This window comes from Scyliorhinus canicula, chromosome 11 (genome assembly GCF_902713615.1).
Source record: "Scyliorhinus canicula chromosome 11, sScyCan1.1, whole genome shotgun sequence".
Classification (NCBI taxonomy): domain Eukaryota; kingdom Metazoa; phylum Chordata; class Chondrichthyes; order Carcharhiniformes; family Scyliorhinidae; genus Scyliorhinus; species Scyliorhinus canicula.
This window is the reverse complement of record NC_052156.1, coordinates 30,733,730-30,757,620: the sequence shown is the minus strand read 5'-3', so window position 1 is coordinate 30,757,620 and position 23,891 is coordinate 30,733,730. Positions and strand designations below refer to the sequence as shown.

At 48.8% G+C, this 23,891-nt stretch overlaps 1 protein-coding gene across 1 annotated transcript in view; it reads left to right on the top strand.

Moving 5' to 3' along the window:
* Positions 1–238: 238 nt before the first annotated feature.
* The window catches only part of LOC119973642 (slit homolog 3 protein-like), a 47,190-nt gene continuing 23,537 nt past the window's right edge, over positions 239–23,891 (top strand). Inside the window, exons 1-2 of the mRNA XM_038812022.1 lie at positions 239–310; positions 2,969–3,338. Of these exons, the coding sequence (XP_038667950.1) occupies positions 239–310; positions 2,969–3,338 (442 nt within the window). The remainder of the gene's footprint in view (positions 311–2,968; positions 3,339–23,891) is intronic.

Genomic DNA, 23,891 nt, shown 5'->3' with positions numbered 1-23,891 from the left:
TCCGTGCAATGCTCCTCTCACACTGACTGGACTTGGCAGAGGAGAAGTAACAAGAGCAGTAAAGGGCTGCCAGTAATGTGGCATATTGTCGCACCAATTCACCACACAACAGGCATTCCTCACCAGGTTCAGCTACTTATCAATGTCAGGAGCAGCATGCGCATGGAGGTAGCAGTTCAGAAATTGACAGGTTTGTGCCACCTCCTTCATGCTGAACTCCACACATGACAATATCCGTATGTTACTGGCAGTATTTGATGCACAAATGTATCAAGAAAACCGTGGATGCAGTATCCAGCCACTGACCAATGTAAGAGTGTGACCCAATTCCTAGCAAGAGAAACTACACCATGTTGCCATTTGTTTCTTGAATGTCATCCAGGCACATCTGAGATTTTGACAGCCAGTTTGATCAACTATAAAGCCTACTTTGAGCTAACTGCCCACATGCAACATTTACAGATTTGTTTTGAGTTTTGAGTTTTAAAAAGGGAACTGACTCCTAAATTGTTTGTTCCCTTTGTCTGGGTTCTTGCCGTATGGTTTTCAGTCCCTGTTATGCAAGGTTGTTTTTGTTGACTCTGGACCGTCCAGTTCTACACCAATTCTTTGTGAACATGAAGCCTCCAATATTATTTCAGGTGATTAGCTGTCTCCTGATTCCACTTTATAGTTGATCAAATAGGTTGCCTTTATGTTGTCTGGCCTGTTATTCAGGAGATCTAATCCATCTTTAGCTAATAGGCTGAAGGCAGAAAAATTGTGATTAAGTTAAACCCTTTTCTCTATAGAGAAATACAGCACAGAACAGTTGGTAACCTACAGGTAATCCCAAATAGCACTCAAATAATAATTTGCAGGATAATGGGTCTGTTCCACCTTGATAAGTAATCACTTCAAGATCCTTAAATCCTAAGGCAACATTTGTTTCTCTCCACTAATATAGGCAGAATGCCCTTTAATACTGTCATCATGACTCAGTGGTAATGTCAGTATCGCTGAGTTAAGCAGACTGATTTTATGTTGGTTTACCTAATCTCATTTGCAGAAGCAACAGTGGGGGTATAACTGGTTTCAAGAGGGCAGCACGGTGGCGTAATGGATAGCACTGCTGCCTCACGGCGCCGAGGTCCCAGATTCGATCCCGGCCCTGGGTCACTGTCCGTGTGGAGTTTGCACATTCTCACCGCGTCTGCGTCGGTCTCACTCCAAACCCAAAGATGTGCAGAGTAGGTGAATTGGCCACGCTAAATTGCTCCTTAATTGGAAAAAAAATAATTGGGTACTCTAAATTTATTTTTAAAAATTAAAAGAAATAACTGGTTTCAACAATCTGACTTATAGATGGGAAAAATCAGAAAGAGCTCCTACTCTGGATTGCTGTTTTGCTGAATATGCGTTTGTGCACCTGGAGGCCCCCTGAAGTCTCATAACTTACAGATACTCGGGCCGTATTCTTACCAGTTTTTAAATTATTTTTCCAACGGGACCAAAAACATTTCCTGACTTTATTCGAGTCAGCTGGCCATATCCTGACCTTCATTGTGAGAGGTTTCGAGTACAGGAGCAGGGATATGTTGTTGGAGTTATACAGGGCCTTGATGAGGCTACACGGAGTATTATCTGCAGTTTTGGTCTCCTTCTATGAGGAAGGATGTTCTTGCTCTCGAGGGAGTGCAGTGAAGGTTTACCAGACTGATTCCAGGGATGGCGGGACTGTCATATGAGGAGAGGTTGACCAGGTTAGGATTGTTCTCGCTGGAGGTCAGACAAATGAGGGGGGATCTCACAGAGACTTATAAAATTATAACGGGACTAGACAGGGTAGATGCAGGGAAGATGTTCCCGATGGTGGGTGTGTCCAGAAACAGGGGTCACAGTCTGAGGATTCAGGGTAAACCATTTCTGACAGAGATGAGGAGACATTTCTTCAGCCAAAGAGTGGAATTCATTATGTGGAAGATGCTAAAACATTGAATATATTCGAGAGGCGGCTAGATATAGCACTTAGGATGAATGGGATCGAAGGTTATGGGGAGAAAGCAGGATTAGGCTATTGAGTTGGATGATCGGCCATGATCGTGATAAATGGCGGAGCCGGCTCGAAGGGCCAAAATGCCTCCTGGTCCTATCTTCTAAGTATCTATGTATCTTATAGGGACAGGAAATGAAGGTGCCACCTCCATGCTTACCATCCAATTATGGATAGCAGGTAGGCTCCTCAGGCAGGATGCCCAATCAGAGAACCTCAAGATCTGCAAGGCTGGCAGTCCCATTCGTAGGGATGGGCGCAGCTGGGGCAGGTTGGGCACTGCAGGGGGGGGGGGGGGGGGGGGGGGGGGCTAAATGTGAGGGTGCTCTCTATAAAGCCTTCTGAACACTTAAAAATAAAGAATGGCCACAGCTGTCAGTCCACTGCTGTGCAAGGGAATCCCCTTCACACCATTATTTGTGGCTGTGGCTGAGCTCTTTCCACCCCAGTAGCTTCGTGATGGGGGCAATGAGAGGGAGGCATTAATGACCCCCAACTTGCCACCAAGAAGCTGCCTTCAGATACCTGCCAGAGCCCAGCCTCAGCTGGGGACCAATCCAACATCGAGAAAATCCCGGTGGCATCTGGGACTTACCCCCAGTTAGACCCTTAATTAGCCTAATTGGCTACCTGCTGCACCCATATTAACCCCGTCTGTTGCAAGATCATCTGAAGGCGGGAAGGTGGCAGGGAGCTGGTCCGAGGCATTAGTTTCAATTTTGCTCCCTCTTCAATCTACCTCTGTGGGGATGATAATATTCTGGGTTCACACAAGTGTTATGGTTACTGCTCCTCGTGGCACTATTTCCCAGACAGGGAGTCAGCATCTTCAGGCATAGAAGGGAAGCCAGAAAAATGGAGAAAAAAAATAAATGTCGATCAACTAATTTTGATGTCTTTTAATTTGCTATTTTATAACTGTTAATTTTACCACAGCTCAAGATGTTGACCTCTGCTGGGTTAGCATTACTATTTTTGCTCAATTTGTCAAGTGCCAAGTCGTGCCCAACATCCTGCAAATGCACAGCACTCGGTGTCCGGGACCTCAAAGTTGACTGCAGCTCAGTGCAACTGAAGGAAGTTCCTGTTCTCCCTGAAAGCACAGTTGAACTCCACCTACAGAACAACCATTTAACCACAGTCGCTCCAGGCATGTTTGACAAGCTCCAGAAACTGAAGAAGATTGATCTCTCCGGCAACCCATGGAACTGTGACTGCCATCTTGCATATCTCAAACATTGGCTAGAAGACCAACAACTCAAATCAAATTCATCAGTTTATTGTTTGGCTCCTGATTTACTTAATGGTGAGCAGTTGTTAAACCTAACAGGGAATGAGTTCGCTGCCTGTCCCAGCCATGAATTATTGCAGTGGAAAACATTTTTTTACAGAGATATTTGTCTGGTTGCTGCATTTTTGCTTGTTCTTATTTTGTTGTTGTGCACAGTTCACATTGCAAAGCACTTGAACTTCTGGATTTTTACGACAGGTTCTTACTTTCTGCAAGAAAGCCCCCGAAGCAGATTAAAAAGCAAATAGAAAAATCTTGGAGGAAACAGATGTGACTTATAGTGCATTCTCATCAATGTTCTCCCTAAAATTCTCTGTAAAGCAGCCCTGCTACAGAAAGGCTCCCTACACCCAGGAGTTTTAGTACAGGTTTGCTGACACTTAAACGGTTGGAGCGGTTTTGCAATAATGGCAGAGGTAATTCTGAAATCGATTGAAATTAAAAGTCTCGAGAGTTGTAAAATGCGTGGCAGAGTTGCTGTCACTTGTATTACAATATTGCACAAAGTCAACATTACCCTCCAATATATTCTTTTTCGGCTTCAGCCTGACAGCACGGCTAATCAATAATTAATTGGCACAATATTAATTGCTTTTGCTAATCCGTGGGCAGCATGGTAGCATAGTGGTTAGCATTATGGCTTCACAGCGCCAGGACCAGCGCGTCTGCATGCATTTCCTCCGGGTGCTCCGGTTTACTCCCACAAGTCCCGAATGATGTGCTGTTAGGTAATTTGGGCATTCTGAATTCTCCCTCAGTGTACCCGAACAGGCGCCGGAATGTGGCGACTAGGGGATTTTCACAGTAACTTGATTCCAATGTTAATGTAAGCCTATTTGTGACAATACGGATTGTTATTATTATTCTTAATCCAGATCGCTGTTGCTCCGAAATCACATTAATTAATTAATTCAAAATGTCCAATTCACCAAACAGCACATCAAGCCCTCAGCTTCTGTGATCACAGAATGTGTTAAATAAACTGCTTTCTGCTTCAAAATCAAGCCTGTCACAATTTAAATGACCCAAATCGTATTCTTTATCAATCATCATTTTTCTGTGTTAAAATTCATCTTATTATATTTAAAATGGCATTTCCGAATTGGCCCAGTACCCATTCACACTCATGTCACTTGGAGTTGGTTGTCTATTTTCCGCCTTCTGTTCAGAGAACAGTATGTGACAGAGGTGGACTGAAAAGAAGGAAAATTATGAGGGTCAAGCAAATATTCAGTGTTCCACCCCCCCATTTACAAAAATCTTTGTACATTTCGCCTGCCAAACATCAGAATTTGCAGTTTTTAAAAAAAAACTATAAGATCGCTGTGCTTCTCATGTTGATAGAAACTCATAATTGTCTTGCAACTGTGAAGAAATAAATGTTTTAAGGTACTTGTGAGTGTCTGTTATTTGGAAACAAAAGACGTTTCTCGCTCTGTTAACTTTTAATTTGCATATTTTATTTGAGCAATAAAATGATGGCTCATGTTGTCACTTGGGAAAAGATTGCTTTGTAATGTTACAGTAAATCTGTTCGTTAAATTTATTGCAGTCAGTGAGGTGGAAGTTTGTTCGAGCCTTTTTTCTGGCACAGAACTGATGATGTGGTTTCAGCACTGCCTGTCCCAAATCAAGAGTCATAAAGTCAGAGGGTGAGGATCTCTGACCTTCCTGCTCCGTGTTTTTCAGCAACAGGAAGGTCCCACCGCCACTGTCAATGGAATTTCCCATCGAATCCACCCCATGCTGCTGGGAAACCTGTGGCAGCGGAGCGCAGTTGGCGGGACCTGATGATTCCACTGGCATGAAAATCCAGAGGATCTTGCCCATAGAGTCATTACAGCACAAAAAGCAGTCCATTCAGCCCATAAAGTCCATGTCAGCTCTCTGTAGAGAAATTCAGTCAGTCCCATTGCCCCACTGTATGACCATAGTCCTGCAAATTTCTTTCACTCAAGTTCTTTTTGGAATCATTGATCTTCTATGCTTCTATCACCATTGAAGGCAGTGAGTCTCAGGTCATTACCACTTTCCTGTGTAAAAAAGTTCTTCATCATATTCCACTTGCAGCACTTACCCAAAATCTTAAATCTGTGTCCCCTACTCCTTGTACTATCAGATAATGGGAACAGCTTTTCTTTGTCTATCTTATCTAAACCTATCGTAATCTTGTACATCTCTATCAAATCTCCCCTCAATCTCCTTTGCTCCAAGAAGAACAATCCCAGCTTCTCCAACAGAATGTTGAAGCTAAAATCCTTCATCCCTGGAACCAATTTGCTAAATCTCCTCTGTATCTCCTCAAGGACACGCACATTCTTCCCAAAATGTGCAAACAATAGTCCAGGTGTGATCTAACAAAACTTCATAACGGATCCCTCCTTTTGTACTCATTGACCAGATTTTCACTAAGTTGGGTTGACTCGGGCAGATCTAAATTTGGGCAGGCAAGCGGGCAGATCCAGATTTTTATGATTCACAATCCCGTTCCTGAGACATGTGATTTTTGGTAGTGCATTTAAAGGATGCTGGCTGCTTCCTATCAGAAGCCCACATCCGGTACTTATGACCTAACCATCTCTATTGCAGAGATAAGCATCTCCTCCTCCTCCATAATTTTCATTGAGATGGACCGGGATTTTAAAGAGTCATGGTTCACAGCCCCCTGGAGGAGTCAGGAATTCTAGTGTGCATGAGGGGACCTTTTAAAGGGTAAGTTCAAAAGATTCCGCTCAACTCCTATGTTCGATCCTGACCCTGGATCACTGTCCGTGTGGAGTTTGCACATTCTCCCCGTGTCTGCGTGGGTTTCACCCCACAACCCAAAGATGTGCTCAATTTGTCAACAAATGACTTATGTCAACAAACATTGTGAAATTGACAAAAGTGATCAGAGAGCCTGGCTTGTGAGTTAACAATGTTTCCTCTGGGGAGTAGATGTTCCTGTATTTAAATAGATGTCTATACTCTCAGCCATGCCTCATTATGTATACTTTGAAGTTCTCCTGAATGCATTTCAGAACTTCCTCTCCTTTTACTCTACTCTAACATTATCCAAGTCATTATTTGGGCAACTAAATTCCCCAAGAGTGCAGAATTTAATGCCCTTCCTAAAATGAGTTCAGCGGTGAGGGGGTTGATTAATTATGCGGAAGGATGAGGGGTTAGTAACCTACCACATTCCCGTCTCACCCTGAAAGCTCCAGGCAGGAAGGATGGAGGGTGGCCTTTTTGAAAACTTAAGGGATACTTAAGGATCTCAATCCACCCCCACTGGTCAGGTTTGCCAGTGCCGTATCAGTCAGATCACTCTGTGCCCAATCGAGGGACCCAGCATCAGGAAGGAGAAAGTCCCACTGAAAGCCTGTCCCCTGCCCTTGTGACCCTCCTCCCTCTTGTTACCAATCTCCTCTCCATAACCCCAATCCTGCCCATACTCACCTCTTCCTGAGGATCCCTTCTGGAGGCTCGAGTCTAATACCAGCAGTCGGCCCCACTCGCAGTGACACAGCTGCTACTGGAGACCTTCAACCTCTGATCAATCAGCAGCTCTTAGCAGTGGGATTTCCACCCTACTGGAGGCTTAATTCAGCCTGATGTTGCCCAGGTAAGTGCCTGATTACTTCATAATAATGTGCTCCAACCGGTGGGTGATACCTACCCCCACCCCTCACCACAATCATTAAATTCGGTTGACTATCACAACCCTCTAGTTCTTGCACAGCTGATTGATTTCCCTGCAGATTTATTCGAGCTCGCTTTCACTATTTACAGGCCTATGGAATACTCTCAGTGGTGTATTTCTTGCTTCTCAACTCTAATCAAATGGATTCTATCCTTTCCCCCTCTCAAGGACGTTTCTACACACATCGGGCTGAATTCTCGGCCTTGCACCATCGGTAGCAGAGTTACCGATGAGGTGGAGAATCTAGTGTCAGGGAGAAAACGGGGTTGGAGCCAATCCGTTTCTGATGCTCTGGTGCCTCGCTGGTGTCGGGATCAAGGTCCGAGCCAGCGGGAGGATGCAAATGGGTCGTTAGGGCACATTTGCATCCACTTAGCGGGCCGGGCTCCACATTCTCTGGACCCGCTTGATTCTCTAGTCCTGTGGGCCGCGATTCACGTTGGAGTGAATTACAACTGGTCCAGACAAATGTGGCCCAGACACGGTGGATCTCGCGGTGGGCCAAGGGGGTAACTCTGTAAGGGAGTTTCCCCAAAGTCTATCGGAAGTCCTCTAAATCACAATGCAAGGCATGCCCATCCTACCCACACCAGACCCCCCCCCCCCACCGCAGACCCCTTAAATAAAGACCCCTTTAGACCACAGAGACCCCTAATTAAAGAAACCCCCAGAGACCCCTTAAATAAAGGGACCCCCCAGAGACCCCCTAAATAAGGAGACCCCAACAGAGACCCCGTTAATGGAGACCCCGTAAATAAAGATCCCCACAGAGACCCCCTAAATAAAGAAGAACCCCCCCCCCCCACCCCACCTCACTGACACCTCCAAGGCCAGCGCCTGCACAGAATGCCCCAGGCCTTGGACATACTGATCCATAGCCAAAACCCTTGCCCCAAATGCCTCCACCGCGGACGCCACCCGTGCAGTGTTGGCCTGGGTGGCACGCATGGTCGCCACCACCTCCTGCTCCTTCATGCGGTTGGGCTCTCCCAACTGCGCCTGCAGGTACTGGATGCTCACCGACACTCCCTCATGTAGTCCCTGGCTCTGAGACTGCATCTCCACAATCGATGGGACTGTTCGTTCCTGAAGCCCAAAACCCTTCTGGACGGCAGTTAGAAACTGGGGTCGGCGCGCCCTCCAACTGTTAGGCCTCTCGGGTGTTTCTACCTCCACCTAATGTCCCGGAGCATCTGCGTGGTGCGCACCAGAGGGTGTCCCAGGAGACTCTTCCTCAAAGTGCACAACCGAGGTGAGGTCTCTGGGATGGTGGAGGGTGTTGGAGACAGCTGTGATGGGAAATCTGTGTCGGCCCAGGACGTGTGTCTTGGATATCTTGTCGAGGGCCGCCATCCATGCTGCTCTTCCCATCACTGCTTGGCACACGGGGGTGCTCCGTCTGTGACACTGGCTGGCGACAGCGGGAAGCCAGATGGACCCACCCCATCACCAGCAGGTCCTGCATGACACAAGACCAGACGCATGTTAGACTGCGGGCTGGCGGGGGGGAGGAGTGGTGGGTTGGGGGTGAAGGTGAGGGTTGTGTGGGGGTGAGGGTGATGTGGAGGTGAGGGTGAGGGTGGTGTGGGGATGAGGGTGGGTGTGAGGGTGGTGTGAAGGGTGAGTCGATGTCCTCAAATCGAGAAATAGGCTGATAATGAGTGACAGGCCTAACACATTTGAGCATGCACCAAGCACCTGGTTTTCCCATTGCAGCTCAGCGGCCCTGGTGTGGTGTAATATTCGGCAACCTAGAGGCCGGCCCAGCTACCAGATTGTTAAGTCCAGGGACAGCAGTGCAAACGCAGAAATAGAGGAGTGGGTCAGCAGCAGCTCATGTTGCTCTTCATGAGCACAGAACTGGAACAATCTTGCTGCTCCAAGATCCAGGGCCTCTTCCTCCTATCCACCATGTTTTACTGAGTGGAATGTCCACGACACATAAGCTGCCCATAAGGTCATTAAAATTACATTGGGATCAAGTGAAAGACTGCAGGTAAAGCTAGTGAAACAGGAAAGGGGTCATAAGTCTACCAGTACCATTCATGACTCCTCAGACACAGAAGCAATCCATGTCCAAATTTAGCAGGTTTTGGACGATATCCAGGCGCCAGTTGAAAAGTAACATTTGCGCCACACAAATGCCAATCAATGAGAGAATCTAACCATCACCCCTTGACATTCAACGGCATTACCATTGCTGAATCCCCCACTATCAACATCCTGGGGGTTACCATTGACCAGAAACTGAACTGAAGCAGCTATACAAATACTGTGGTACAAGACCAGGTCAGAGGCACCTTAGATAGCACATTCCAAACCCATGAACAGGGTTTTTCAAACTGCGGGTCACAACCCATGGATGGGTCACGGACGGGTGTTGGGAGAGTCAAGGGGCAATCAGTCATGGTGTTCGCAAATGTGGGAGAAGCACCCAACGGCTACGACCACCTTTTAAGCTATGACCAGCTTTTAAATGGAATAATGCAGTCTTCCGGTCAGAAGCAGTGGCAGAGAATAGGTCACACGCCTGGCACATCCACGGACGTCATGCACCCTTCACGTCCGTGCTTTTGGTGCAAATTCATGAGCGATTCCTCCATTTTCTAGCTACGAGCAAGCAAGGCAACAGGACTTTGAAGAACTGATGATAGGCTCCCAGTTGCATGCCTTTTGGGCAGGGTGTTGCCCTGGCACTGCTGGTCCAACCTGGGTACCCTGGCAATGCCAGCCTGCCACCCTGGGAGTGCCACCTAGGTGCCATCCTGGCACTGCCAATGTGCCCATGTGGCACTGCCAGCTGGCAGGGGCACTGTCAGGGTGCCAGGTTGGCTCTGCCAAGGTGCCAAGCTGGCAGTCCTTGCGCATGCGTGTGATTGGGATGAGGTTGGAGGGGAGGGGGGAGTGGGGCGGGGCCCGTGGGACCCTCCATGTTGCAACTGGGCTTGCGTTTGGGCTGGGGGAGGTTGGGGATTCTTTTGTGAGCCTCGGAGATCGGGACGCCATTTTTAAATGGTTTCCCGATCTCTCGCTACAATGGAGAGTTCGACTATTGTCCACTTCACTATGATGAAAATATGCTCTCATTCATAGAAACCAATTTACGACATTTACCTTCCTTCAACTAAATAAAGCCTTATAATAACAAACATTTAAATACTTTGCACGGGGGGGGGGGGTGTTCAAGGGTGTTGGGGGCAGGGGGTTGGGGGTGAGAAGGGGGCTGGTTGGGGTCCTCCTCTGGGATAGGGGGTCACAGTTTGTGCTTGTTGTCCTGAAGCCTTCAGCTCTCCAGGATTTTGGAGCCTGGCTGTTTTATTAACTGTGCACATCCCAGAATGAGACTTCTGCCTGTGTGATGAGGAAGTGAAAATGAGTGTTTAGCTTACAGCTGTTAGTGCCATGGGGGTATGGGTTATTTGTAGGCCCAGGACTCATGAGGTGGGGGGGGAAGGGTGTGATAAGACCGAAGAAGGCAAGAGGAAGAGGCTGGTTGGATGAGACTCTGAAAAGGAAGGCAGGACAGTCACCAGTTTGGGGTGGGGGTTGCAAGCACTTAGAGATTATGCAGTGACTGCCAAGCATGATAGCATTGAGATCTCAAGATGACACAGACTGATTAGGAACGGTGCCTGTTAGTGCTGCCTATCTCAGCTACAGAGAGTAATTGTGGTCTCTACCATTCCTGAGAGCCATGCTTGCCAAATTAATTGGTCATCATGGGTTAAGCCTTAACAATGTTAGTTGCCCACATTCTCTATTTTTAAAATTTATTTATTTAATTTTTCCAATTAAGGGGCAATTTAGCGTGGCCAATCCACCTATCCTGCACATCTTTAGGGTTTTGGGGGTGAGACCCACACAGACAAGGGGAGAATGTGCAAACTCCACACGGACAGTGATCGGGGGCCTGGATAAAATCTGGGCCCACGGCGCCGTGAGGCAGCAGTGCTAACCACTGTGTCACCACGCCACCCTGTCAGCTTCCCACATTCTCAAGGAGATGGGTCATGCTCCTGACCTACGGGCACCCAGTGTGGAGAGGGGCGGGGAAGGAGGAGGACCTCCTTGTGAACCTGCTCCTGGGCCTGGCGAAACATGCCATTAACAGGTCCAGGCAGCAGGCGATCGAGGGGTCTTCCAGCCCAACTGTCTACCTCTCTTCCGTGGCTTCATTCATGGCCGGGGGTCCCTAGACAGGGAGCATGCAGTGCCCACTGGCACCATTACAGCATTCTGTGCCCAGTGGGCACCAAAGGGCTCGGTGCTTTTAACCTCATTTTGATTTGAGTTTATAAATTTCCTTTCCTCTTTGTTTTTGTTTGGGCAATGCCCTTTTAAGAAGTGGCTTCTTTTGATTTGTCCCTTCATTTGTTTACTTTAGTTTCATTAGTTGAACCTTAAAACACTTCAAGGAGAGGGGTGTAAACCTGTAATGAACTCCAATTGGCTTTATTGGTTGGCCAATTGGAGTATGAGCTCCCTCAATGATAGCTCAGTGAGGGGCCCCATATAAGCACCTGTGTAGGCTTTGTGAGCCAGTCTTAAGTTGACTGGACTGCTGGCAGCACTGTTTGTAGCTGCTCCTGTAATATCGTTATTGTAAATAAATATTGGTGTGGTGATGGAACTCCTGCCTCCCGTGGATTACTACACTGGCGACGAGGTAAACTAAGAATTTTTCGGAGACCAGCTGCTGCACTCGGAGGGTAAGCCTTGCCATTTTTTTAAAATGCTGTTTTTTGGGAGGTTAGAGGCATTCGACCCGGCTATTGAGGACTGCTCCCAGTATGTTGAGAGAATGTGTTACTTCTTCCGGGCAAATGATATACTGACGGACGAAAGGAGACGGCTTATCCTGCTGTCGGCGTGCGGACCCTCCGCTTTCGCCATTATACGTAGTCTGACTTCTCCCGATGCGCCGGACATGAAAACTTTCCAAGAAGTAACGGAATTGGTGAAAGAGCACTACGACCCAAAACCAACCCTCATTTTGCGTAGGTACAGATTCTACACAGCGAAGCGGGAAGACAGGGAGTCAGTCACGAATTTCTTGACCCGCCTGAGAAGGCTGGCGTAAAAATGTGAGTTCAGCCCAACGCTCAATGAAATGCTTCGGGACCGGTTAGTGTGTGGTATAAACGACCCCACAATACAGAAACGCCTGTTGGTGGAAACGGAGCTAGACTGCAGGCAGGCGTTACAGCTCGCACTGTCCCTAGAAAAGGCAGCACCTGGGGCACAGGAACTACAGGGCACGCCAATGGAGGTAGATACCTGTGAGAGGGACTACCACAACGGGTCCTGCTACCAGATAGCCGCTCTCAGGAAAAGCCTGAGGAATAGAGGGAAAAAGGAAAACCCCAGAACTGCCCCCAAGTCTGCCAGGAGTAACTGGGGACAGAGGGAAGTACCGGCTGAGGCTCCCCCAACAGAGAAGGACGTTTCTGGCACCAGACAGAGTGGGGTAACAGTGACAGAAACCCTAGAAGGAGGTGGCAAAAGAGGAATAGCAGGTGGGGACGCAGGGAAGTACACAACCTAGACACCCCATCCTCCTCCGAAGGGGAACAATTATATAATATTGCAACGAAGAAAGAGAACCTATTAAGATTACCCCACGGGTGAACGGGCGGCCGACAATAATGGAAATAGACACGGGTGCGGCCATATCAGTAATGGGAGTGGCAGCATTTAGAAAAATCAAAGATGGACTCCAGCCACTAACCCTAACAAAAACATCAACGAAACTTAAAACCTACACGGGAGAACCCCTGGAAGTTCTAGGCACGACTCGTATACCCATGGAATATGAGAAACAATTGCTCAGATTACCGTTGACGATAGTAGAGGGCTCCGGACCGAGCTTAATTGGACGAAACTGGCTGAAAGACCTAAAATTAGATTGGATGAAAATTTGCCAGAGTGGAAGCGGGCAGTTGAGTGGAGTACTCCAAAAATACCCGGAGGTCTTCCAGGAAGGTTTGGGGAAATCATAGGCACCAAAGCAACTTTGCACGTGGACCCAGAAGCCCTTCCGAAATTTTGTAAGGCCAGGCCGGTACCTTTTGCATTAAGGAAGAAAGTAGATGACGAAATAGAAAGGTTACGGCGCGACGGCATTATCAGACAAGTACAGTTCTCAGAATGGGCAGCGCCGGTGGTACCAATTTTGAAGCCAGACGGCTCGATACGTCTCTGTGGAGATTTCAAACAGACAGTAAACAAATACGTACTGCTGGACAAATACCCAATCCCGAAAATAGACGACCTATATGCCAAATTGGCAGGTGGGCTTTTGTTCACGAAACTGGACATGAGCCACGCCTACCTGCAGTTAAAACTGGACAAGGACTCCCAGAAGTTTGCTACGATCAACACCCTGAAGGGCCTTTTTCGTTATACTAGGCTACCTTTCGGAGTGTCATCAGCCTGCGCTATATTCCAGCGTACGATGGAAAATATTCTGCAGGGACTACCGCAGGTGGCGATTTATTTGGACATGTCTTAATCACGGGTAGGACAAACAGGGAACACTTAAGGAACCTGGAGGAAGTGCTCAGGCATTTCGCAAAGGCACGCGTATGGCTAAAAAGGGAAAAATGTGTTTTTCTGGCCCCACAAGTGACGTACCTGGGATATAAAGTAGACGAGTCAGGCTTACACCCATTAGAAGACCGAGTAAGGGCAATAAAAGAAGCCCCAGCTCCCACCACGGTCCAGGAGTTACGATCATTTCTAGGGTTGGTAACCTATTATGGAAAATTTATTGAAAATAGGGCATCCATCCTAGAACCCCTCCACCAGCTACTAAAAAAGGGGTAAGAATGGAAATGGTCCACCCACCAAAACCGAGTATTTAGGGACATTAAGGAACAGCTGTCATCCGAAAATGTCCTAGAGCATTATGACCCAAGGAAGGAGTTGGTGGTCACTTGTGATGCATCCTCCTATGGGGTAGGAGCTGTCTTAGCCCATAGAGGAAGGAATGGGGAAGAACGGCCAATAGCCTATGCTTCAAGGACCTTGGCGATGGCTGAGAGGAAGTACGCCCAAATCGAGAAGGAAGGACTGGCGGTGATATTCGCAGTAAAAAAATTTCACCAGTATCTGTACGGGCGGAAATTCACCATATTGACGGACCATAAGCCGTTATTAGGGTTATTAAAAGAAGACAAGTCAATATCCCCGATTGCATCAGCTAGAATCCAACGCTGGGTGTTGCTACTGGCGGAGTATAGATACGTTCTGGAGCACAGACCGGGAACGCGAGTAGCAAATGCAGATGCTTTGAGCAGACTTCCCCTCCCGGACACTCCGCCGCAAATACCAAAAGTAGAGGAGACAGTAACTACTCTAAATATTTTGGACACCCTACCAGTAGACTCACAACATATTCGGTTGTGGACGCAAAAAGACCCAGTTTTAGCCAAGATGAAGCATTTACTGCTAACAGGGGAACTGGAAAGACCAGTGGAGCCCCAGATGCACCCATACTGGAGCAGAAGGCATTCATGCAATTGTTCCGGGACCTGTTTGTGGCCAACGAACAAGAGGAAGAATAGTCGGGTGGCCAAGAATCAGGGGAAAATGGATGGGAATTGGGGGAAGGTTGCCGCGCGGGGGGGGGGGGGGCTACGGGTTTGTTATGGGGGCTACGGGTTTGTTATGGGGGTTTGATGGCTAGCTAAGGCCCAAAACCAAACTGTAAATAAATGCCTATAAACATGTGCCTCGGCCATATTGGGGAATGTAAAATATGTATGCCGGCTAAAGTGGGGAGACCACAGTTATTATTACGAAGATGCTTACCTGTAAATATATATGTTAATTTTTGCGTGTTCTTTTTTTTTCTCTCTCTAACAATTTGTAATTTGTTCAATATAAAACATGAAAACTGAATAAAAAACATTTATAAAAAAAAAATACTGGAGCAGAAAGGACCAAATAACCGTAGAAGACGGTATCCTATTATGGGGAGCCCGGGTAATCGTCCCAGCTCAGGCCCGTCAGGCAATCTTAACCGAGTTACATCACGGACACCCAGGGATGTCTAAAATGAAGATGCTAGCTCGAAGCTACGTTTGGTGGCCAGGTTTGGACACAGACATAGCAGCCTTGGTACGTCGGTGCCAGGAGTGCCAACAGGGGCAAAGTGCCACCAGCGGCACCATTGCACCCGTGGGAATGGCCAGGCAGACCGTGGACCCGCCTGCATATTGACCACACCAGCCCTTTCATGGGTTCAATGTTTTTGGTGATAGTGGACGCCCACTCCAAATGGTTGGACGTCCACCGGGTAAACACGGCAAGCACAGCATCGACAATTGAAAAGCTCAGGGCCTCGTTTGCAACACATGGACTTCCGGAGGTATTGGTGTCGGACAATGGAATGGCATTCACAAGTGGGGAATTTGGAAAATTCCTGAAGGAATGCGAAGTCCGTCAGATCAAAATGACCCCTTACCATCCAACGGCCTGGCAGAGAGAGCGGTCCAGACACTTAAAGCGGGACTCAAGAAGCAGCCGGCAGCGTCAATGGACACAAAGCTCTCCCGCTGGCTGTTTGATTACAGGACTACACCGCATTCCACAACGGGCATACCGCCAGCTGAACTCTTAATGGGAAGGCGGCTGCGAACGAGGCTGAGTCTCCTTTTCCCAAATTTAACAGGGAAAGTGGAGAAACAACAGGAGGCCCAACATAGGGGGCATGATAATAGTCGGCAGCAGAGACATTTCCAGGTGGGGGCACCGGTTTGGGTCAAGAATTATGGGAATGGACCAACATGGGTCAAAGGCACGGTAGAGTCCCACAGGGCCCATATCCTATGAGGTTTCAATAGGAGGTAAGGTGCTGAAGAAACACCTAGACCAAATAAGGGCAGCGAAACCACACCTGGAGGCAGTCGAAGCAGGACCGCCTCAAGCTGGAAAGGATACCCCAGCCCCGAGCAATTTCTCCAGTCCCAGTCGGCGATGGACATGTTCGACGAGGCCGCTGTGACACCTCTCCCCAAGGAGGAGGAAGAACAACTTTCAAGGAAATGATGGTACACTATAAGGTACACTCCGCCCACTTCGGAGAACGACCCGGTGGACGACACAGAGGTGACAGACCCAGACATGAGGAGCAGGAAGAAGCTCAGAGGAATGCCAGCTGGCAGGAATTCCTCGGACCTTGGGTGGGAGGGGTGTAATGAACTCCAATTGGCCAACCAATAAAGCCAATTGGAGTATGAGCTCCCTCAATGATAGCTCATTGATGGGGCCCATTTAAGCACCTGTGTAGGCTTTGTGAGCCAGTCTTAAGTTGACTGGACTGCTAGCAGCACTGTTTGTAGCTGCTCCTGTAATATCGTTATTGTAAATAAATATTGGTGTGGTGACGGAACTCCTGCCTCCCGTGGATTACTACAAAACCCATGTATCAAGTATTAAAGGGTGGGTGTAGGGGATCGAGAGGAAATGTGTATGCATAATAGCTAGAACCCACCGACTGCCATAGACAAACCAAATCCCTCAATGGCTTCCAGTTGACCCTGCCCATGAGGGATAGGCAACTAATGAAACAGCCTGTTAGAACCCCGTGTTGTAGGACTTCCTGTGGCATTTGCGAGCGGGTCAGCCGCATCGAGAGGAGCAGCCACTATTTGCAGCGCTTTCAGGGGTTCCCCCGATTCTTCGCTCTTCCCCCCCCCCCCCCCCCCCGATTATAGTCGGCCTTTGGGGCCGTCCCGGGCGTCAAGCGGGGCAGGTTTGAAAACCGGCGAGGAGCCCAGCGTGGGTGTCGGGCCCAGCGCACGCGGAGGTCGGAGCAGCGGGGGCGGAGCTAAACGGAGGTGGAGGCGGCAGGCCCGAAGCAAGGGCGCAATGTAGATGAGATGTCCCACATCGGGGTGGCACCCGCCTAGAATGGTGTACGGTCCCAGGGGAATTCTGGAGGAATACAAAAAAGAAGAGCAAGAAGTTTTAAAGAAACTTGGCGAAGTTATTTTTTTCTTTTTTTGAAGGAAGACATTTTTTGTTTTTCTATTAAAAAAGATTTAAGAAGGAAAGAAGGGTTTAAAAAAAAAATGAAAAATAATAAATCGTTAAAGGATGCGAAAATCAGCGTCGAGGAAGGGAAGGAACGCGGGCTCGCCGTTGAATGAGAGGACCAGCAAAAGTACTAACAAGATGGCAGATGCCGGACCACATGGTGGGGCCGCACTAATTACGGTGGAGAAGATGACCGAGGTGATGGCGGTGGAGCTGGAAAAGCAGTTTACGAGGCACATGGAGACTTTGAGGAAGGAGATGGCGGTCGCATTGAAGTCATTGGTGGAGGAGGCAATCCCCCCGGTGAGAGTAGCTGTGGCAAAGACATTGGCTGAGGTGAGGGAGCAGGGCGAGAAGATGAAGGAAGTGGAGGAGGCCGTGTCGCAGCACAGCGACCAGTTCACCTCAATGGGGGATGAGTTGCGGAGGGTGGTGGAGGTCAATAGAAGACTCCGAGCAAAGCTCGAGGACTTGGAGAACCACTCGAGGAGGCACAATCTGAGAATTGTGGGCTTGCCCGAAGGGACAAAGGGCCCAAGGCCAACAGAGTACTTCGCTAAGAAGTTGGCGGAGTTGATGGGGGAGGGTGAGAACCCCTCCTGGCACTAGCTGGACCGAGCTTATCGGTCATTAAGGCCGAAGCCCAAAGTAAATGAGCCGCCAAGAGCAATTATCTGCTTCCATAAGTACTGCATGAATGAGAAGGTGTTAAGTTGGGTGAAGTAAAAGCGCGAGGTGCAGTGGGATGGTGCTGGAGTTCGGATCTACCAGGACTTGACAGTGGAGTTGGCAAAATCGAGCGGCGTTTGGGCGAGTGAAGGCGGCACTGTGCAAAAAGGGGGTGCGATTTGGTTTGTATACCCGGCGAAGCTGAGGGTGACGTATGATGCCAAAGACTTTTATTTCGAGGCAGCTGAGGTGTTCGTGAGGGGAGAAGGCTTGGGACAGACGTGAGGAGCGGAGCTGGAAGAGAGACTGTGGACTGTGATTGGGGGGCTGGAAAATGTATAAATGCTATAACTTTCTTTTTACTGACGTGTATTGTAATTTACTTCTCTTTGCATTGTTAGAGTTCAAGTTAATGGTTGGGTTGATTGGCATTCTGCGTTGCGACGGTTATATCTTAGTTTAGTGAAATGTATGGGTTGGATTGTTGGTTTCGTTTTTACTTTCTCTGGGACTGGGTGGGAGGGGACGGTATATCTTGGCGGGGGGAGCCATCTGCGCCAGCTAACTAAAGTCGGCTAGTGAATGGAGGTGAGGTGAGAGGAGGGCTGCGGACATTTGAGCCTGGTTAGCAGGTTTCGATGGGCCTACAAGGCGGGCGGGGGGGTGTGGGGATTGATGCTGGGAGATGTTTTTTCGAGAGGAAATGTAGGGGGGTTTTTGGGAGGAGGGGAAGGTGTTCGATGTTAATAATGGATAGGGGCGGGTCAGGCTCATGGGGCAGGGCTCAGTGGTATGATGATGGTGGATGAGAAGGGTGGAGGGGGGGTGAGAGACCCCACGGTTAGGATAGTCACGTGGAACGTGAGGGGATTAGGAGGTCCGGTCAAGAGGTCAAGGCTGCTTGCTCATCTTAAAAGTTTGAAAGCCGATATAGCAATACTGCAGGAGACTCACTTGAGGGTGAAGGACCAGGTGAGACTTGAAAAGGGCTGGGTTAGTCAGGTGTTTCACTCTGGATTTGACGGAAGGGCTCGAGGGGTAGCGGTAATGGTCAGCAAAAGAGTACGCTTCCAGATGGAGAAGGTGGTGGCAGATCAGGGGGGTGGATATGTGATTGTGACAGGGGAGCTGGAAGGGAGGTTAGTGGCACTGTTAAATGTATACGGTCCCAATTGGGATGATGTGGGATTCGCAAAGAAGTGTTTGGAGCCATTCCTGACGTAGACACACACAAGCTGATTGTGGGGGGGGACTGGGGGGGGCCAAGGGCGGACAGGTCACGACGGCGCTCGCTGGTCCCATCGGGGGGGGGGGGGGGGCGAAGGCGTTGGCTGGGCTAATGGTGGAAATGGGAGGGGTGGACCCTTGGAGGTTCCTGCACCCAAGAGAACGGGAGTACTCGTTTTTCTCAGCAGTCCATAAGGTATAATCATGGATCAACTTTTTTGTGGTTGGGTAGGCTTTGCTGGCTAGGGTTAAGGTGTCGGAATACTCGCCAATCGCAGTGTCAGATCATGCTCCGCATTGGGTGAATATGGTACTGGAGAAGTGGGTAGCGCAGAGGCAGGGGTGGAAATTAGATGTGGGACTTTTGGGGGACCAAGGGTTCTGTGACAAAACTGAAAAGGTAATTGAGGATTATGTAGGTTTCAACTGTACGGGTGAGGTGTCAAAGGCAGTTGTCTGGGAGGCTCTAAAGGTGGTGGTGAGGGGGGAGGTGATTTTGTTTAAGGCCAGGGTGGACAAAGAGGAGAGGTTGGAGTGGCAGAACGTAATAGATGAGATGTTGCAGGTAGATAGGAGTTATGCAGAAGATGGGGACCCAGCAAAGTGGGGAAAGTGGAAGGAACTACAGGCGAGCTTTGACCGACTATCTACCTGGAAGGCCGTGTGCCAACTGAGACGAGCAAGGGGTGCAGTTTACGAACATGGGCGTATGTTAGCAGGTCAGCTCCGGAGGGAAGCAGCGGTAAGGGAAATTGTTCAGGTGAGGGATAGGGCAGGGAAGTTGGAGGTGGCTCTGGATCTGATTAACATGGTTTTTGAGGAATTTTATGAGGTTGTACAGGTCAGAGCCACCTGGGGGAGACCGTGAGATGCAGGAATTTCCAGATGGGTTGGAGTACCCGAGGTTACGGGAGGGGGACAGGGCTACATTGGAAGGAGCGATAATGGCGCAGGAGATAAAGGATGCGATTGGGAGGATACAGACGGGGAAGGTAGCAGGGCTAAATGGGTTTCTGGAATATTATTAAAAATTCAAGGATAAGCTGGCATGCCTGATGGTGGAGATGTTTGACGAGGCGATAGGGAGGGGGGGGGGGTGTTGCCACAAACTTTGGGGCAGGCATCGATTTCCCTGTTGCTAAAAAATGATAAGGATCCAACGGAGTGTGGGTTGTATAGGCCCATATGACTTCTTAATGTGGATGCAAAGGTATTGGCGAAGGTACTGGCGGGTAGGCTGGAGGAGTGCCTCCCGAAGGTCATAGGTGAAGATCAGATGGGGTTCACGAGAGGAAGGTAGCTCTTTTCAAATGTTAGAAGGGTATTGAACGTCACCATGGCACCGGCAGAGGGGAAGGAAACAGAGGTGGTTGTGGCATTGGAAGCTGAGAAGGTGTTTGACTGGGTAGAATGGGGGTACCTGATGGCAGTTCTGGAGCGGTTTGGGATTGGACCAAGATTTGTGAACTGGGTAAAACTACTGTACCAGGAGCCGAGGGCGAGTGTCCGTACAAATAACATCAGCTCGAGATACTTTTCTCTCCACCGTGGGACTAGGCAGGGATGTCCTATGTCCCCCCTGTTATTTGCACTCGCGATTGAGCCGTTGGCCATTGCATTCAGAAGTTCGGGGTTAGGAAAGGAATAGTGTGGGGGGGGAATAGAGCATAGGGTCCTTGTATGCCAATGACTTGCTGTTATACGTGTCGGAACCAAGTGTGTTGATAGGGGGAATATTGGAGCTGCTTCGAGTGTTTGGGTCTTTCTCAGGATACAAACTAAATCTAGACAAGAGTGAGTATTTAGTGGTGTCGGGGGGGGGGGGGGGGGGGGGCTGCCATTCCATCGGGCAGGGACTCACTTTAGGTATCTGGGGGCCCAGGTTGCCCGGGCGTTGGGGGGGCTCCGCAGGTACAACATTTTTAGTTTGGTGGGGAGGGTCAAAGTTGATCTGGCAAGGTGGGATGGTCTCCCTCTGTCACTGGCGGGTCGGTTACAGGCGGTTAAAATGAACGTATTGCCGCGATTTCTGTTTATTTTTCAATGCCTGCCGATTTTCCTACCAAAGGCTTTTTTCAGCAAGATTGAGGGAAGGATTACTTTGTTCATATGGGGAGGAAAGGTGGCCAGAGTTAGAAAGGTGCTGCTACAGAGGGGAAGGCAGGCAGGGGGTTTGGGTCTTCCAAATCTGATGTATTACTACTGGGCGGCAAATGTGGAGAAGATGCCCAGTGGGTCAGAATGGAGGAGAGCTTGTGCAGGGGGTCGGGATTGAAAGCACTAGCAACAGCGCTGCTCCCGATGGCCCCGGGGAATACTCAGGGAGTCGGGTAATAATAGCTTCATTGAGAATTTGGAGGCAATTTCGCCAACACTCTGGGTTGGGGGCAGGGTCAAGGGAAATGCCAATTCGAGGGAACCACAAATTTGAGCCAGGTAGGTGGGATGGAAATTTTCGGAAATGGGAGGAGAAGGGGATTAAGACACTAAAAGATTTGTTTCTTAGGGGTTGGTTTGCAGGATTGAAGGAGCTGGAAGCGAAGTATGAGCTGGAGCAGGGGGAAATGTTAACATACATGCAGGTTCGAGATTTTGCCAGAAAGGAAATACAGAGCTTCCCAGTGGAGCCGGCCTCCACATTGCTGGAGGAGGTGCTGACGACAGGGGTACTGGAGAAGGGGTTAATGTCAGCGGTTTACAGAGCTATTTTGGAAGAGGAGAAGGCACCACTGGAAGTGATCATAGCAAAGTGGGAGGAAGAATTGGGAGAGGTTCTGGTGTGAGGTGCTCTGGAGAGTGAATGCCTCCACCTCGTGCGCGAGGTTGGGGCTGATACAGCTGAAGGTGGTATACAGAGGACACCTCACGAGGGTGAGGATGAGCTGATTCTTTGAAGGAGATGTGTGTGAACGTTGCGGGGGTGGCCCTGCTAATCGCGTTCATATGTTTTGGTCCTGTCCAAAGCTAGAAGATTACTGGAAGGAGGTTTTTGGGGTAATTTCTAAACTGATACACGTGAAACTGGACCCAGAATCCGGGAGGCCATATTCAGGGTGTTGGACCAGCCAAGGTTGTAAACGGGTGCGGAGGCAGATATTGTAGCCTAATCCTCGTTGGAGAGTAACCTCTCCAACCTTGCCCTGGCGTGGCAGGGGGGCCTGTTGGAATTCTTGACTCTTGAGACGGTTATGTGTGAACTGAGGGGAAGGATGGAGGGGTTCTACAATTCATGGGCATTATTCATTTATGCACTTTCAAGAACTGGATAACATTGAAAATTAGTTGGGGCGTGTGGGTGGGAGGGTTGGGGGGGGGGGGCGGGGTGTGTTGATGGTGACTATGGGTGATTCCTGATTCCTTTTTGTCATTTGTTTATGTGAACATGCGGGCTGATGTTTGGGGTTTGGTGGGAGTTTGGGATTGTTGTTATTGATATGGGGATTGACATATTCGTTACAGATTATTGTTTATTGTTGGTGGGTGTAAATTTGGGAGAAAATGTGAAAAAGGAGAATAAAAAAATATTTTTAAAAAAAGAACCCCGTGATGTAGATATTACGGGAGGGCACATCCAGATGGAAGACCATATGCAACTCTGAAGGGGCAAGGGCATTGACCGCGTGCAGTCAAGTGATGAAGTTGTAAGGGCAACAGACATGTGAGTGAGTGTTGGCCACAGCAGCAACCCCGGGGGGGGACGTTGATTATGTTTGCTTATTTTATTTAAATTTGATTTATTTAATTTTAATTTATGGTTAAGTTTTCTTGTTGGGGGGGTGGGGGGAGTGTGATACATGTGATGTTACGGTTTGGGGGGAATTGTGGGTGTTATGGGGCTGTTAGTTGCATATTACTGCTTGTTGCTATACTTGTTATATTTTTATATTTTCTGTAAAAAATTCCAATAAAAAAATTAAAAAAAAAAAAAAGAGTGAGTGTTGGCCACCAGAAGTGGTGAAGGAATGACAGTTTCCAAGACCAGAGCACAACTGGTGTTGGGAGGGTCTGAAGGCAACCGGCTGGAAGAACAACCTGACTGTCTGTCGGTCTGTCTCTGTCTCTTCCCCCACAGAGTTCTGCGAGATCTCAGGATGATGGCGATTTTACTAATAATTGCACTGAGGAGGGCAGCACGGTGGCGCAGTGGGTAGCACGGCAGCCTCACGGTGCCGAGGTCCCAGGTTTGTTCCTGGCTCTGGGTCACTGTCCGTTTGGAGTTTGCACATTCTCCCTGTGTTTGCGTGGGTTTCGCCCCCACAACCCAAAGATGTGCAGGGTAGGTGGATTGGCCACGCTAAATTGCCCCTAAATTGGAAAATGATTTGGGTACTCTAAATTTAAAAACAAATACAAAAAAAAATTACACTGAAGGAGCACAGACTCCAGTATCTACAAGAGGCCACATCCAGAGAGAATCTAGCACCAGGAAGCCAAGTGGTGGGGGGGGGGGGGGCGGGGGCGCAGAGAAGGCTGAAGGGGCAGCTGCAGTTCAGGCCAAACAAGGGGCTCGAAGTCGAAGACAAAGAAGACTGAGGGTTTACAGGAGCCGGGTGTCATTTATGAAGCTATCGGACAACATGTAACACTGGAGACTCCACCTCGCAAGGGGGACAGTGCAACACCTGTGTTACTTCTGGTTAGGCACGCTACAGCCTTACGGCCTCAACATCGAATTCAACAACTTCAGATGATCAGCCCCACCTCGACCAAATTTGTTTTCATTTCATTTTAACTGTCTTTTACCATTTCTTTCTTTCTTAATATACATTTACTTTTCCCCCCCCAATCTTACCCATCTTTTATCCTCTCTGGGGACTGCCATTAACACTCTTTCACCTTGGTATCTGTGGCCATTAGCACCCGGTTTCCCTGGGTTTCTGTGGCTCTGACTCATCTTTCATTCTCACTCCACGGTATAAATATTTCCCACTTTCTCGGTCTGTTAG